The sequence below is a fragment of the Numenius arquata genome, chromosome 6 (genome assembly GCF_964106895.1).
Source record: "Numenius arquata chromosome 6, bNumArq3.hap1.1, whole genome shotgun sequence".
In the NCBI taxonomy this organism is placed as follows: Eukaryota; Metazoa; Chordata; class Aves; order Charadriiformes; family Scolopacidae; genus Numenius; species Numenius arquata.
The window spans coordinates 59,093,229-59,110,919 of record NC_133581.1 but is presented as its reverse complement, the minus strand read 5'-3'; the positions used below and the strand labels follow the sequence as shown (position 1 = coordinate 59,110,919).

Here is a 17,691-nt window from a genome sequence, read left to right as displayed (position 1 = left end):
GCAGCATGGTCCATGTCCTTTCTGTGTGGGGTGTATTTAGACACCTTATCTTCTTTCTGGGGAGCAGAACACAATGGCATCACTTTGTTCTCTGTGCCTTTGTAATAGATAGTGATTTTTTTTTTTTTCCTGTTTTCAGTGATGGTTGGCTTTTAATTGCATACACATCTGATTAAAAATCTTAGTAAGCTTGTGTAGTCAAGGTTTTCCATAAAAATTGGTTTGTAGGTTGGTAGTGTTATTTGGGAATGATGGTGGATGCTGCAGAACATAGCCTTTCTACAAGCTATTTTTATTCCATGCAAGAACATGGAGGCTCAGTTACTACTTAAGTAACTAGCAACAGTCAGTAAACATTACTGCTCAGGTTATAAAATGCCTTTCAGCGTTGTTTCCTGAAGAAGTAGGTTGAGATCTGCTGCTTTGGTGTCCTTTCACACGTATGCGTGCACGTATATATGTTACAGCATAAGCCGTTGTTGAGAGACTGAGTAATTGGGGCAATAACTATGTATCACAAGTGGAATGATTTGTCATGTACTGAATAGAAAGCTATTCGTATCAGGAGTTTTCTTTTATTCTAAATTTTTCATTTAATCATTAAAACCAAAGATGGATGTTGGCTTTGAACTGGTATGCAACATAAAGGCATGAAACTTCTGTTCTCACTGTACGTGTTGACAAGAAAAAAATAGGTTAAATTAAGACTGCGAGGTTAAAACTGTTGTTGAACAGCTACAAGATTAGTTAATGAAAGAATATATAGTAACTTCACCATAGCTATCTAATATGAACTGGTATTTGTTGACCAACAAGAGCTGTATTGCAGCTTGTGCATACAGTTTACAGTTTCACTGCTCGTGAACCTTTTTTAAAGATGTTGCTTTGAAGTCTTTATAAGAAGTAATTAAAAATATAAACATATAGTTTCCTTCGTATTGCGTCAAGTATCTTGGTTTTAGATCCAGGTGACAGTGATCCTTAGTGTGACAAGCAGATAAAATCCTGCTTGTATTTTTTTGCCCATCTGAAGTTGGTTTGCCCCTCTGGAGCTCAGTGTCAGTCGGTAGTCTGTTTGTGTACAATACAACATGCCTTTTATTTCTCAATAAGCCTTGCTGATGAAGTGTTGCATTGTTTAGAAGGACAGATTTGTGATTGCTCTCCAATTACTGCCTAGAGATCACAAGAGGGGGCAAAAAACAAATACATCCTGGTTGAACTAAATTTTCTTTTGAGTCCAATACCATCTATGGGAGCTTATTCATCAGCCTTAAGAGATGACAGGAATGTTACTATGTCACAAAGATCTAATATTTGTGACTTCCACAAATTCTTTGTTCTTTGTAGAGATTTTTTTTTTTAACATGGAATAGAGAAGTTGCACAGATCTCAGCTCTAAGAAGTGTCTGTCTCTCTATTTTATTTTATTTTTTCAAAGACTAAGTTCATCCTGGCCTTGCAAAAATTTGTAATTGCTGAACAATTGTTGTGTGTTTATTAAACTGCTTTTTGCAAATAAGGGTTGTCTGAGAATCTTTGCAGTATTTGGGCTGTTAGTTTAAGCGTGAACTTCTATGATGTAAAGAACAGCGAGGCTAAATACAGGAGAGTTTCTCTGTTTATGTTCCTCACTAATAAACCCCTTGCAAGAGGAGTTTAGATTTGGTGTGGTGGAATGTGCAGCCCCCTTTTTATCCTGCAGATAGCTATGGTAAGTATCAACTTAATTTCTGCTTTGAGAAGAAATTTGCTTAAATATCTCCTAAGTAGTGTTTTCACTATAACTTCTGTCTTTCTGAGCAATACGACCTCTAAAGCAGAGACCTTCACAAGTGATGAGGTATCGTTCTTTTAGTCTGTGGGAATTTGTCCTGGCAGATATACTAAATACTTTTCATTAGGGTTGTGGGGAGTTTGCATCTCATATATCTTCAGATTTGTCGTGGTTTTGGCCTAATTTACCAAAACCAGACCGACAGATGGCCCTTCCCCCCCCCTTTTCCCCCCTAAAAAGAGGAGAGAGGAGGAGAAAGAGATAAGGAGATTCAGAAGTTTAGAATGAACTAAACTACTTTAATGAAGAATTAATATTAAAATAAAAATAAAGACGAAAGTAATGAAATAGATACAATATATACAAAACCGTATCAAGCTCCCAGGATGACAGTCACATCACTGGCAGGCACTGGGGAAGTCCCAGACTGGACTCAGTGACGGATGGGAACTGGATTTCAGCTCTGGAGTCAGGAACACACAGATCGGGATCAAAGGCAGGTGGACAGACAGAGTCCTCTCTGGACGTCGGCCATTGCAGGAAGGGAGCTGACCCTTTGATCCCTCAGCCTTTATACTGAGCATGGGGCAGATGGGATGGAATACCCCAGTTGGTCAGGTTTGGGTCACCTCTCCTGTCCACTCCTCCCCACCGATGTGACCCCTCTACGTTTTTTCCGTTTCCGACCCTCTAAGGGGGCAAATAAGGAAATGGGCTGACCTTGGTCGTTATAGCAATAAGTATAAGCAAGGGCCTCCCTGCATACCATTCCTTGGCATGGAGCACAAACATTGGTCTTACCGTTCTGAGAACGAGCAGTTTTCTCCACAATATGCTGTTAATTTCAGAGAGTTAGAGGAGGCCTAGCTAGGATGTAACGTTACAGAACAGAAAATTGGTTCAGTTTTACTTCAAACCGGGACAAGATTCATAAAGGAGTGCTTTCTTTAGGCTATATTTTTTTCAGGGAGATGCTAGCTGCATTTTTTTTTAAGAATATTACTTGTCTTTTATACTTCTAAGATTTGATAAGCCATACGGTAAAATGTCAGAAAAGATAAGTACTCTCAGTACAAATCTAGAAACACCAACTTTTGAAGCTTGTTTAGAAGTTGGCAAAAGTTTGCTGTTCGTATTGGAAGGTATGTGCTAAGTGTCGGAGGAATGGTCAAAATACTGCAGTCAATCAGATGTTATTTACTGTATTGGTTCAGCTGGTGGTACTGAACCCTTCTGCTGCAGAAACTCTAAAGCCTGATGTGCCTGTTCTGTTAAGTCTAGAGTTAAGTTGCTTAGGGTTTATAAATGCAAAAGCATATATCTGGCATTCTTGGCCATGTAGAATAAATAAACAATCATCATGTTATGGGCAATGCCTTAGAGCAAAGGTTTGAGAGGAGCTCTGAGGGACCTCGTCAGCAAAGCTCTCACTGATCTGGGAGTTCACACTCGGTTATTAGCACCTGGGATGGGAGGGCTGGAACTCTGTACCACGTATTCTGCGCCTAAGGTATACACTAAAACAAATGTCATTATGAAAATGAGCAATACCAATTTGAAGTGACTGCCTTAAATCTTGGACTGGTATAAGGTCATGTCAAGTAAAAGCACGTTCTTCTTCACAAACTGCCAGCTATAACTATTCAGCCCATCTTAGCTATGCAAACAGAGGCAATTGTTGCATTTTATTTTTTTTTCCTCTGTTCTCCTTTCTTCCTCTGCTGAGTCCACACAGCTGCAGCTCTGAGTTGAGGGCGGTAAAGGGAGAGTGTTTCTCCCCTTTAGGTGGGATGTGACCTTAACTTGTGATACAATGGCAGCATGTTCTTCAGGGGATACGCGTGGGCTTTAGACTAAATGATGCCCAGGCTGCTACAAGCAAGGAAGTGTTTTACTAAATTGCAAGAGCAATGTTGTTATGACTGCAGTAAACTTGCAAAAGGGTATAAAAGCAAGGAAGTTACTAGTTAATCCTCTAATTCCAGTGTAGGTCTGTCAGTAGCTAGTTTAAGCCATTTAGAGGACTCATAAGGGACTTCAGATCAGTTGCTCTGATAAGGGGTTCTAGTTTTCTAGCCTTTTGAAGAACTCAGTTCCAGTAATCCTCCCTTTCTTCCCCCTTTCCTTCCCTCCCTGAAGGTCATCACATTCCAGTTTCCTAGATGAAAGGATGTTACCAGAATCGTTGCACAACTCCGATGCAAGAACAATTGGCAGGGTGGTGTCTGAGCCGGCCTTTTTTGCATGATCTTGAAAATGAAGCTGCGTTCTGCCAAGAAAGCCAGCTGCTGGGGGATTGCTGCAGTCCTGGCAGTCTTTCTAGGCCTACAGTCGAGCAGATGTGGACAGAGCTCTGAACTTCAGAAGATGTTTGGCACAGGAAGGGAATTTGAGATCCATCTGGATGTTCAAGTGCTGTTTGGGTACCAGTGGGGTTTGCAGTGGTACCTGGTCACTGCTCTCCCCAGGCACTGCATGGTTTGTCGTTGTGGTGCCAGAAAATATGGTAAAAACTGTAGTAGCATTTCACAGCCTGTCACACGAGTGTGCGCCGGTGGGGCTGAACCAGGAAACGTCACCAGAGCTGAACACTCAGTGTGTGCTTTCTGCGTAATACTCCAGACCCCATTCAGTTTGCACGTGGCATCACTCTTCAAGTGCAGGATTTTATAGTGGAATAGGACACTAAATACGTTGAAGTGCAGAGGAGAGTAGTTGCACAGGATGCAGGGAGAAAGGAAAGCAAAGGATGGGGAACCTGCAGCCAGGTCTTGTTCGATTTCTGGTGCTTCGCTTCGCCACGACTAAAGTTCTCTTCAGAAGATGGTAGTGACACATGGTGGGTCGTGAGAAGACACCACTGAATATGTTTTCAAGTTCTTGGTAATATGGTTGTAGGCACAGTGACAAGTTTTTAGAGGTAATAATTTCATTAAATTATCTGGTGATTCTAGAGCAAAGTAGAAGCTGACAGGCTTTTTTGAGACCTGCAAATCTGAAGAAGGCAAGTGTCTTTCAAACTTGTTGCTGTAGTAGGTGATTACGTCTCTGTAGAGAACTGAAAGACTTGCACATGAAACTTGTTACATCTCAAAGCACTCTTCTATCTACAAGGACAAATCTGGAATCATAAACTCTTTTTACGGGAAAGAGTTCGAGGAAGACTGTGAAGAAGTTGCCAACTACAAATTAAGGTTGCTCTTTAATCTTTACCCTGGAAGGTTCCCAACAACTCGGAAAAGGGTGCGAATGTGTAGAGGGGAAAACAGTAAAGGTGCTGAAGTTCCTTCTGCTTGAAGCGGTGTAAACTCCATGCTTTATGGGAGCACAGAGAGAATGTATGTATGGGAGAAGCTGTATTCCTGGTTGTGAGAGAAGGGCTGATCACGGCAGTTGTATCCAGCTGTGTACATTCCCTTACTGTTCTCATAGTGGTGAAATCTCATGTCTATTTTGATTGTACATCACTGACTTGAAATGTTGTCAGAAGTTGTGCACTTTTGTGTATGAGACATGCGGATGCAGCTTTTTCAGAAGGTACCATAGTAGCTTTTTTCTGCATGTAGATTGCTCTGGACACCTTTGTCTCATTGATTGTCTCAATGTTAGAAATGCAAGTGGACTTTTGGCTCACTATCTGTAGCATCTTGCAGTAGGCCAGTTTCTTTTTATTTTTTTGTTGGGTTGGTTTTTTTTTTCAACTTCACTTTGTGCTCTGGGGTATTTAAAATAAACAAATAATTGGTCTGAAAACATCAGAGAAATCTGGGTCTCCGCTAGAGGATCTGATCTGAGCCAATTCAAAAAATAAGTTTCATAAGCACGAGATGCCTTTGTGTTTCACTGAAATCTTATTGTTTTGGGGGGAAGAGGAATTAAACTTCTGCAGAAGCTCTGGGGGAGAAAACATTAAGAAATGCTGTTAATGGAGGAGAAGAGATGTCTTAAATGGCAGTGAATGCTGTTAAAAATACCAGCTCCTACCCACTAATGATAGGCCAGGTTTTGCAAACGTAACAGGTTTCATCCTTTTTTCTCATGCTTTGCCTTTGATGGGATTTTGCCTTTGATTGCATGGTTGTGGGTGGAATGTCTGATACTCTTAGCTACAAAAAACTAGACAGGTTCTTAAAATTACATTTGTTTTGGCCTGGAGCAGAGCTATGTGGGTGTTGGATGTTTCTTTGAGACCTGGTGTTCCTTTTGGTTAATCACCTTGTGTTATCTATAACTTTAAAGGAAGACGATTAATATCTAGCAGCTGATTTCGCTACGTGGCATAGACCCGCACTGCTGTAGATTTAATGCTTCAGTATATGAATCACCCATCTGGTGAAAGCAGTGTTTGGATAATCAATTATCCAGAAATATGCTCTGCGGACCGGAGACAAGTAATTATAAATGTTACTTATTATAGTCTCATCAATGGCATAGTGCTTAATCTCTTAAGCACATTAGAGTATTAGTTGATCAGAAATGCATTATCTTCTGCTTAGGTGAGATGATGGGGATCTTTTTCTGGGCGATACAGAAACATAGTACACTGTGCTAGGCTAGAATTTAATTAACTGATAAATAGGCTGTCCTGTGCGTATCTGAATAGCTGGAATCTTTAAAAGATACTAGCTGCCTAATGTCCTGTGTATTAATTTTGACAATTGTAAAAAAAAAAATAAAAATAAAAAAAATAATCCATACAGAATACGTGATAAATTGGCTGCTGCTGCTTATGCAAAGTGAGCTGGATTATCAGAAGTAATCGGTTTAATTTAAACCCAGCTCATTTTAACTGAAAAAGGTTAGGGAGCAGCCACATGAGCAGTTCAGCAAGTAGATCTAAGGAGGAAAATAGTCATTTCCATTAATACGTACAAGCAGGATAAAACACGGTGAACAGCCCCAGCTGATTCAGTAGGTTTCCGTTAATAATTCAAAGTGTAAGCAGACTCTTATTCAAGATGCAGTTACTGGTGAACCTTGAGCAGATTTTGAATCTTGCTTAAAAGCAGGTAACTGCCTTGTTTTGCCAGCTACCTCTTTATTAAAAAACTGGTATGGAAAAACTAGGGAGTGCTTGGACTTGATGGTTGTGCCTGTCTTAGTCCATTCAGCTACAGCCTTGTCAGAAAAGGAGTGATTAATCTTGATTACATGAGGGAGAAGAAACTGCGAATTTTAGTTTGCATTTAATTTTAACACTTCCATAAGCACAAGCGGTACATTCATAGTTTGTACTTTACTAGAGGTCTTGTGTTGCAGTTACACGTGGGACTTAAGTCTATGGTGTTCATGGTCTTATCTAAATTTTTTTTCTAGGGAAAGCACGTGTGCAGCAGCTAGCAGAGAACACGAGATATTTCAGGAGACGACTGAAAGAGATGGGCTTTATCATCTATGGAAATGAAGATTCCCCTGTTGTGCCTCTGATGCTGTACATGCCAGCAAAAATTGGGTAGGTTTAACAGGATAACTTCTCACCCACCTTATTTAAAGCTAGAATGGTACAAGAATATTAAGACTTTTCTAAATGTGAGAAAAGACTGGTTTGATTTTTGCTTTTATGATCATTACTGAGTCTTATAAAACATGGAAACTTCCTATAAGAGACTGAGAAAATTGAGGCTTTTAGCTTGGGGCAACACGAAAACACTTCAGGGGATTAATTTTACTGCTACATGCCATGTTTTCAAATTTGGGTTTTTTTTTAATTTTATTTATGTATGAAGTGTATATATGTGCTAAAGAGAGGCTGAAATTGAGTGGAAATTAACATTAAAAGTCACAAGAGGAATCTTTCAACCAGCTCCTGGATCAGAAGCAGCCAACATTTCCACAAATGAACTCTGAAAATTAAAAAAAAGAAAAAGCAAGGGGCTGGGACATGATGGGACACAAAAACAGATATAAAAGTCTATATTAAAAACTTTTGCAACATGAACAAAAGCCTGATTTCAAGAACAACTTGGCTTTGATAGCTGCTTTTCAGTGTCTGTGTATAATGCAGTGCTCAACCAACACTTTCAAATTTGGAAAGCATAGCTTCATTTTAAGCCATACTGAACATCTCTAGTGCTCTTCTAGCTCAGTGAGGCTTCAGTCTGGCGAAGCACTGCAGTTCTGTGAGGGAACAAACATCTTCTAGCGCTCTGCATGAAGCTAGACACGGTCTTCCTCTGCCCTTCTGAATATAACCAAATTTAAACAGCCTGTAACCTTTATGGGTGCTGCAGAGTCTGTTTCCACTGCCCAGCTGCCCTACCAGTCAGTACAATCTTCTCCCTGGAAAGGATCATGGAAATACTTATTAGCTGAGTAGTTGGGCCAGCAACTTACTTAAAACCAAGCAAGAACGCAGAGCTCTGATAAGACTTGGCCCTTAGGATCTACATTGGGTTTACTTCATCCTTGCTTTGTCTCTTGCAGTCTGTTTTTAAAATAGTTTGAGACTACTAAGTGGCTAAAAATGAAGTGAATCAGGATGCAGCTATTTATAAGGGAAATAATTTTAACAGAACTAAAAGGCAGAAAATATAAAAACCTAGTAAGAGGATGTTATTTTTATACATCCTTATAAGCCCCTTAAGTTCATTGCTAATTGTCAAGACGATGTCAGCTCGAAAAGGATTAGCCATTTTCTGTGGCCTGTGGAGACACCCACGATGCACTGCCATTATGGAAAGGATCTAAATCTTCATGCCTCTGATAAGTCACAACCGCTAATTTCTTTAATCCCTGTAAGAATTTGTTTTGTTGAAGATGCTGTGTGACAATTGTAGGAGGTTTTTACACCTTCCTTAAAAATACTTGGTACCAGATTAGATGATCTCAATTTACTGTGGCAATTCAGTGACTCCCATGATAGGCACTTAAAAAGTTGGTACATACTCTGACATCAGAATGTACTTTAATTGAATTAAATTAATGAACACAAACCACCTTGAAAGTGCAGAAGCATCTGCTTTGGGGGATTGCAGCATGGGGGATTCCTTGTACATTTAAACTTCTGAGCCAGAATACCTGTTTCCTATCAGAAAGCTTTCCAAGCTTAAGTTACAAATCCATTTAGAAACAGCCTGCTAAAGACCAGCCTCCACCACATACAAACTTTCAGCTTTGTTAGAACTTAATACAGTGAAGCCTTTTGAGGAGGACCACCTTGGGATTGAATTAAAAAAAAAAAAGCTTTTGTGAACAGGTGTTCTGCCTCTAAAAGAAAGCACTGGAAGCACCAAATTGTGGTATTTTACAGGCTTGCTTCAACAAAGGCCTGTATGGGTTAACGTACTGAGACCTTCATGCTGCTGCTGCTTTGCCTCCACTGGTATCATTCTGACTATCATCTCTTGTTCTCTCTGGCAGTGCATTTGGGCGTGAGATGCTGAAGCGGAACATCGGTGTTGTGGTTGTGGGCTTCCCTGCCACCCCCATCATCGAGTCCAGAGCCAGATTCTGCTTGTCTGCAGCTCATACCAAAGAGATGCTTGATACAGTAAGTGTCTCATCTTGTCTTCTTTTTGCTCATGCCTTCTATAAACAGATAAAATGGTTGTCTATTTATTTTTTTTTGTAGACTGGTTCAATGTTTGGTACACAAACTAGTTGAATCTAACGTTCAAAGCCTCGTGTAGCAGAGTTGGCAGTGACCCCATATCTCTTCCCTTGCTTCAATGATGCAGAATGGCTGCCTACAGTAAATCTCAGGGACTTTCTTTTCCTATTTTAAATTATGTGAGACAAACAGTTTCATTCCTTTGAGACAATGCTTATTCTCCTCTTAAGAGGCTTTACCTTCCACTGAATCTTTTAGAAGGAAAAAATTCTGCTGCTTCTGACCCCAGATGCAGAAGGAAAAAAAAGAAAGGCCTAAGAACCTCCAGAAGATCTATATTCTTCTCAAAAGCAAGTGCAAACTTCAGCACATGACTTCCAGTGATACTTTTTTATTTCAAAGATTACTATTCCGCTTCAGAGCACTGTATCTTAAATGATGCTGTCCTAAGTGAGTCTGTGCCACATGCAACGCCTTACTGACTCCTGCCCACACTGAGCCTCTTCCAGCGGGAACGGAGGTCCCCCCGAGGAGGTGCCTGTGTCGCAGTCAGGAGATGCTGCCTTCAAAATCAAGTATGGAAGTTACTCACTGACTCATAGTTGAAAGGGGATTATATGAATGAGCCTGACAATCTTTATTACATTTTGGTGGGGTAACTACATTTATTTTTGAGTTGTCTGAATAATCTTCTTTGGGCATGTCAACATGACTGTCGAAGTCCTCCATTGTATTATTTTTTTTTTTTTCAGAGACTTGCTTGAAAGAATCCCATAGGTTACAGTCCTGAAGAGAGGAGGTGTCCAGGGCAGCTGGTTGATTTTTAATTTCCTGCTTGAGGAGCTCCTTCCCAATTTTTGTCCTGCTACTTTTCTCATAATTATCCCTATTCAGTTGTTTCTGTTCCAAATAAAAATTCTGAAACAGTATGTTTGGAGAGGGCCCTCTCCTTCCCTTCCTTTCCCCCTGTATAAAACGAATAGTATCCCAGACCTGGCTCAGAGCATGGCAATAGAACTGAGTGTGTTGACACAGAGGAGGGAGCAGTAACTTCTGGCCAGGTGGACACTGGGGCCAGGGCGGGGCGGGGGATGAATGGGATGGAGGTAGGAGGAAGGAAAAGAAAGAGAACTGAAGGCTCTGAAATCATATTGCTGTAAACTGAGCTATAACTGAGATCATGCAAACGTGATGTGCTGCACTACCTGAGCAACCATGCAGTCTTGCTGTCAGTTAGATCCGTGGTCTTCTCTCTTAGTGACTAGCTGGAGTCTTTACCGTAACAAGCTGGTTTTGCAGGGTCTATATAAGTACTATACTTGCACTCTTCCAAAACCAATCTGTAACTTTTATTACTCTGCTTAAAAAAGCTCTTTTCCTGTCAATTCACTTACAAGTCTTTCTGCTTTCCAGAAAATGTTTCCAGTTTTGTGCATTTAACTGTAAATACTCGTTTCTAGAGTACCTCTGAAGGCGCTAAATGCTCTAAATGGAGGAGATGCTTGTTTAATGTATTAGGGCTTGTCTGCCTAAGAAAATTAATCCAAGGCAAAATGAGGTGTGAATTTTGATGTGAATGAAGAAATCCTGATTTAGCTCAGTATGTGGAGGCTTTGTTCCAAGTTAGTGTAATCCACTTTTAGGTTCAAAACCGCTGCATGCTCTGAACCCAGAACATTGGCAAGAGGAATTAATAAGGAGCAACTCTTTGTGTCAGTGACTTTGTGTTGTGTTTTCTTGTGATGCAGTAAAAGGGGATTGATTTCAGGTAGCTAATAATTAAGGCAGCCGTCGGATCTGATCCCTCTGCTGAACTGTGGCAACAATATCCGGGAGAAAAAAAGAACTGAAATGAATAGACTTGGAGAGAGCTGGCAGAAAGCTTCTTCAAGTCAGTGACAGAGAGGAGAGCTTGGTAGCCCATCCATGTGTACATGGATGCTAACTAGGGCTGTTACAGCAATTTTTCTAAACAAAATTTATCCAGGTTTGGGGCACAGGGAAGAGAAGCTTGTCTTGTAAATGCTGATATTTGTAATGCTTCCTTGTTCTTATTAAATAAACCCACATGATGGGGAACAGTTCTCAGTTACAATTTTAACCGTTTTATGTAAATAAAACTTCCTTGCCTGAAAATATTTGGCTCAGGATCAGAGTGAAGTCCCTCATAACCTGCATCCCTGTGGGCTGGTGCTTTCTTTTCGGTGATGAAAAATATATTACACTCTCCTGAAGTCAGAGTTCACCAATGCCATTTCCTTTGTAGTCTTTGCTGGTCACGTGGTCCTTTTTGTTTTAAATTAATAAAATCCTAAATCTGCATTCAAGAATAACAGTTAACAGACTCTTTCAACAGAAATTCAACCTTAAATTGTTTCCATATGGGATCTTTACTTAAAGCTCTGGCAAACTGTGCCCACGCTTTTGTTTTGTTTTGTTTTTACCGAGGTCCAACTTCTGGGTTTGTCGTTCCCCCAGATTTTACAGTGGAGAGGTTCTCGCTGCCAGATATAACAAGCATGAGGGGCCATTGTTTAAAGAAACAAAAACTTGAACTATCCATCCAGGAAGGAAAAGCATGTAGGGGATATTAACCCCCGTCTGCCAACTAGTCTCAAGAGACAGGCATTTGACCCAGAACATGTTAAAATTGGAGCATTAATATTGAATTAATGGCATTCTGAAGAAATGCTGAATGTGTCTATCTGAATAAATTTACAATTCAAGGGAGTGCAGAATGTCAGCCTTTGAGTTCAAAACTCACATTAGACTTGGAATTCATCTTCTGAACTCATTTCTTTGTCGCTTGCCTATATAAGATAATTAGCATCACGTACTCTGGCAGATTTGTCTGCACCAACTGTTTTATTTTGTACCTTGCTCCTGTTCTGTAGAGAAATGTATTGAAGTTTCGGGTTTGGCTTTTACCAAACCCTATTATGAACCAGTGTCTTATCAAAGAGATTGCAACACAAAGAAAGTATGATTAACTGAGCCGGGACTTTCCTCATTTCTAACGCTAGCAGATGTTTGATCTCTGGTAAACTTCATAACATTTGCATTCAGGTCAAAATGGTGAAAGGTTTCGTTAGCTCATTAGCAGTGTTCCGGGCTATCAGTTGCCTGAGTGTTGCCTTTGTGGCAACCTCAGTCAGTGGGACGTACTTTCTAGGGAGAAAATGCTTGGGATCCAAACCAGAATAACTTCTTTTCATTCCTTGGATTGGCTGGCAAAAATCTCCCATGCAGTGTTGTTTATGATACAGAGCTTGTGTCTCTAGTTGTATGTGGACAATGCAAATTAATCAAATGTAGATACAACAAATGCATCAATAGAACTTGTTAGCACAATATTGCAGTTTGCCTTTTGCTATCTTGCAATTCAAAAAAATACAGTAGGTCAGAGATGGTACATTAACACACATGTTGTTTTCATACTGAATGATAGATAAAGAGGGGTCAAATCTCTGCCTACATTTTTTTTCTGCTTCAGTTGTGTTACCTCCAGGAAGGCAGGAATGTTGTTCTCGGTTTTTCTGTCTATGAATAGTCATGTTTTTTTGGGGGGATGACTGTCAAATTTGAGTTAGTATTGCTGGATATTTTGATCCTGCCTTGGAAGTAGGGTAGTCAGGTGGGTGCAGAGTCACTTTTGGTTAAGTGACCAGTGCTGCTCACTTGGTCTCAAGACTTCTGAATGCTAGAATCAAAACCAAATCTTTGCATCTATGCACCTCTGCACCTCTGAAGCTACAGATTTCTACACAGGAAAATCTTACTGCAGTAAAATGGCTGTCGGAGTAGTCTGCAGGCACGCAGAAAGCAAGATGTGCTGATAAGTTGCTTGCCTCTGTCTCCTCTGCTGATCTACTGTGCTCTCTTTCTCAGGCTTTAAAAGAAATCAATGAAGTTGGGGACCTTTTGCAACTGAAATATTCCCGTCACCGTTTGGTACCTCTCTTGGACCGTCCGTTTGACGAGACAACATATGAAGAAACTGAAGACTGAACTCCCTCCGTGTGCCTTGGTGGGAGGAACACACCCCATGGGACACTCCGTGCCACGCAGGCCACAGCGTCCACGAACAACACACTTATGACTGCTTAGAATAAAAGACGTTTCCTCACAATACTGAAGTGGCCACATCAGCTCTAAATGGCATTTTGTAAATAGGGAGAGGAGGAAAAAAAAAAGCTTTGATTCCTATGCCTTCGGGGTCTGGCCCTAGAGGTGCTTGGCTTTATTTTTTCTTGTTGCTTTTTTTATTTATTTGTCTCAATGAGTTCACAGCAACCCGAGTTGGCTGTGGCTGATCAGCTTAGACTTTGTATGCACCATTAGCTTCCCAAATGCTGGCTGAGATGTTGTGAGCATGTGTGATGCTGGCATGGCAGCATTTCCAGTGTCACTGCTAGGTGTCTGACCTTCCCAGTAAGGAGTGAGCTGACCTGTCTGTTCCTGGAGACTTCCTAGAGAAACTGTTGATTGCTAACTTTGACATACTTAACAAGATGGATAATCAACCAAAGTTGGTGGTTGCTTTTTTTTTTTTTCTTTTACAGTTACTTGTGTTTAAAACTTGAATTTAGCCTTTTTAAAATAAATGTGTTGTTGACATGTCACTGACAGGACCATTGTTCCCAAACATTATTTAGTTTTGTAAGCCACAGGCAGGAGGACTTTTGGGACTGTAGCTTCCTTTCTTCCCAGTATGGATACCAGATTGTCTCCTGGTTTTGACACTAATTGTCTTCTTGATATAGGGTAAGTGGTGGAGAGGAAGGGGTTTTGTTATTGGTTTGTTGGGTTTTTTGTTGTTTGTTTTTTTTTTTTTTTAAATGGGCTGTGTTTTGTCTTCCTTCTGGCATACTTCTGTTTAAAAAAAAGAAAAAGGTGGGATTAGTATGTGTTGCTTTCTCATCTTCAGGTTAATTTCTCTCTCTTTAGAATGCTCATAAAATGATGCACAAGTCACTGCTAAGTTCTAGAAGGGTGCTCTTGGGATTAAGTAAACCATAGCAAGCCTCGTGCTTCTTGTTAAGACCAGAACCCCTCAAAAAGGAGGCCTGTACAATGGATGACTATTAGGAGAACCGCTCATTTTGTGCAGATCTGTGAAAGACTGATTGCTATTGTTTGCAGCACTAATTCACCACTTCTTGTCATATACGAGGTGTTCTTCATTAGCCTTGTTGTGCAAGGCTTTTATGCAAAGAGTTTAGACTGCTTGGATCTTGTATCATACATCACGTTTCAGCCAGCCAACAGTCTCAGCTGGCAGCTGAAGAGAGAATGTCCTCACAATTGCATTTAGTTTGAGATCTTTATTCTTTGCATTCTTGTTACTGTGAGATAAATTACTGTTCACTGAGCCAGTTGCTGTTTGGAATCCTTATTTGCAAGTTCCATACTGTCTTGCTCTGATCGAGGTTTAAAATAGACACCTTTGCTCTAGCCCACCTCAGAGATAGTCTGCTACTTAGGCATTGCGTCTTGAATTCTTTCAGTGAACAGAATGAACCATTGAAGAGGTACCAAAATTTTGTAACAGGTGTCAGTTGCGGAATAGTTTGTTTCTGTATTTTTTACCTTGGACATGTAGGGTTTCTACAAAGATAGTAAAGCTTTAACAGTGTCAGTTGGATAGGGCCAGCTCTTCAGTTTGGGTTAGCATGATGCTTTTTGCAGGTGACTGGAGTTTTTTAAACAGATTCTTCATCGTAATGCTGAAGCAGAGTGCAGCTCAAACAAAGCTCTTCACCTGGTGCTGCAAAAAAAAATATTAATTTTTTTTTAAAATTCTTTTATGTTCATTCTGCAACTAACAGGGAAGGAGCGCTTTGGTCACTAGAACCAAGCAGTTCTGCAAATATATCTGGGGATTTAAAGCAGACTTGGCTTCTATTTTATAGAAAATTTTTCTTTGTGCATTTATAGATCTTGTTCCATCTTAATGTAAGAGAACTTAAAAATGTTGATTCAGTTTTTTACCATTGCATTTCACAAATTTAATTAGATGAGAAGAACTAAAATTGACTGTTTCAAAATAGGTCCAGGTAATTGTTTCTGTCTTAGTCCACTAACGTTGATTTGCTCACTTTCTGGAGCAATGTGTGTGCACAGTCAGAGAAGTCTGTAACCCATGTGTGCAACTCTGATAGTTATGGAGTAATCTCGTTTGTTCAGCCACAGAGTGGGTAAACTGCACTTAATGAGCTTACTTTCTCTCCTGCGTTCTGCCCAGGACTAGTTCTAACATTCCAGCAGATGACTTACTTTCTGACTTCAAGAAGCTTTACCTCAAAGAATTATTGGGGTTTTTTCTTTCTGGATTGTAGTAGGGAACAAGAGGAGGTTGGTGCAGGAAGCTCTGACTCTGGTTATGTTGATTTGATCATGGAACAATGTAAGATTGGACAAAACTGACCAACTTGAAGGCACAGGCCTGCCTGGGTCAGTAGGGAGCTGTTTTGAGCATTCCCAGATGTACAGTGTGCTTGTGTCTGCCACGTAGTTAAGTCAGTTTGAAAACTGTGATGTATTAAGTTAGGAGTGGGTTATTGTAGATCCCACAAGTCTCTAGTCTCAATCTTGTCTCTGGGATTCAGTTTTAGGGCAGCTTCTCTTTAGAAGGGAGAAAAACATCTGGATAAATCTCAATAATTCAGGTAACTCCTGAATAACACTTCTGAAGTTGTCAGTGTTTTAAACTTACTGGTCCCTATTGGGATTCCAGTTGTGCTTGTTGAGGAAATTGTGTCCATGCTAAACTTCTGCCATTTGGTATCTTTCTGCTGCGTCACGCTGCCTGCATCTGACTTCGAATTCTGGGTTGCAAAGACATTTCAGAAATCATTCAGGCAGTTAGTAGCATTTGCAAACTGCTTGATTACATTTCAGCCCTGCCATATCCTCTTTGGGAAGCAACTTTCTCCCCCACATCCCTCGGGAGGCCTTTTAATCAAGGGAACCTGTTTTGCCAAAGTCTGGTACCTATTGAAACCGCTTCTGAAAAAGTAAGAAGTTACAAGTCCAAGATTTCACACTTTTCAGTCAGTAATTCACCGAGCGTGAAAGCCAGGAAAATCTTTTCACATCTACTAAAAAAACTCGGCTCCCACAAGCGAAGGAGCAGACCACTACTGGTTTGTGCTGGGCAAACCTACAGCGCGTATGCTGTTACGGGATGGATTGCTGCTTTGATATTTATGTACTGACCAGAAATCTGTCTCTTCTTTATCCTGGCAGTAGAAGTGAATGAAAGAACCAATCTTGAGAGATCACAAAGGAAGAAAAGCTGCTTAAGAAATAGTCTCCAGTCCCTGCCAACTTTTCTGAGACATTCTAATTGAAAATGACTCCTGGTATTTCTTAAGAGATGCAAAATTCAAAAGAAAATGAAGGCTGCTTTTGAACAAAGGATTTTGCCCTGTACTGTACATTGGCTAAACTTACTCATAAATATACAATAGTTACCTTCCCGGTACCTCTCTGAAGAACTTAGCAAGCAAGATTTTGCCTCTGCTAAGCAGAGTGCAGAGATTAGAACCATTACAGTTTTCAAGGCTGATGGTCGTATTCCTTTACTCTTAAGAAAAATGAGACACTCCTGTTACCGAGCATCAGTGAAGAGTGAGAGATCTGCTTCTTGCTAGAAACTGGCCTTCCCAAGTAGACCTTTGTCGTAAGGAGCCTGATTCATAATTTTTCTTTAGTCTTTGGCAGAGAAGAAACCAAGGGGTTTTTTGCATCAGAATATTCAGGGCTTTCTTTGTTGTGTTTTTGTTTTTGTTTTTTACACAAGACACAAACTTTTGTATATTATCTGTTTATATGGTATATTTAACTCTTTGTTTAGTTCCTATATTTTTTTTGTTTCTAAGTGGCATTCTTAAAGAGCTGTTCTGGTTCTTGGGTTACTGGTGTAGCAGGCTTCTGCTTTAGGCAAAGACTCGGGAGTGAATTGACTGAACATCTTACTGTGATGAAGTCGTTCAGTGAAGGAATTGCATCATCCATCCTCCTCTTGCCGTTTCCTCCAAGAGTGCAGAGCTGCACCTTCTCACAGAGCAGGAGAGGGAATGTGCCCGTGAAATCAGTGACCCAGCCCTGTGCTGTGTGGATGAGGGACCGATACGGCAGAGATGGAGAAGGGGTAGTCAATCATCACTTATTCTCAGCTATACAGGGATCTTTCATGTATACTTGAACAAGCATCCCTAGGACAGGAATGCAACTTCCAGTGTCCAAAGGGACACTCCTCTAAAACTTTTCCACATCGAGTAAATACTTCCTCTCTTTCTGTGCAAATTTTAATTTCTTTACCTCTGGAAAGTATTTGGCTTACAGCTGTTGGCTCATCCAG

The 17,691-nt window shown here is 40.4% G+C and overlaps 1 protein-coding gene across 1 annotated transcript in view; it reads left to right on the top strand.

Annotated features, from left to right (window-relative positions):
- Positions 1-13,509, top strand: part of SPTLC2 (serine palmitoyltransferase long chain base subunit 2) — a 70,926-nt gene extending 57,417 nt beyond the window's left edge. The window contains exons 10-12 of the mRNA XM_074149497.1: positions 7,094-7,229; positions 9,137-9,266; positions 13,215-13,509. Of these exons, the coding sequence (XP_074005598.1) occupies positions 7,094-7,229; positions 9,137-9,266; positions 13,215-13,334 (386 nt within the window). The 3' untranslated portion in view covers positions 13,335-13,509. The remainder of the gene's footprint in view (positions 1-7,093; positions 7,230-9,136; positions 9,267-13,214) is intronic.
- The last annotated feature ends 4,182 nt before the right edge of the window (positions 13,510-17,691 follow it).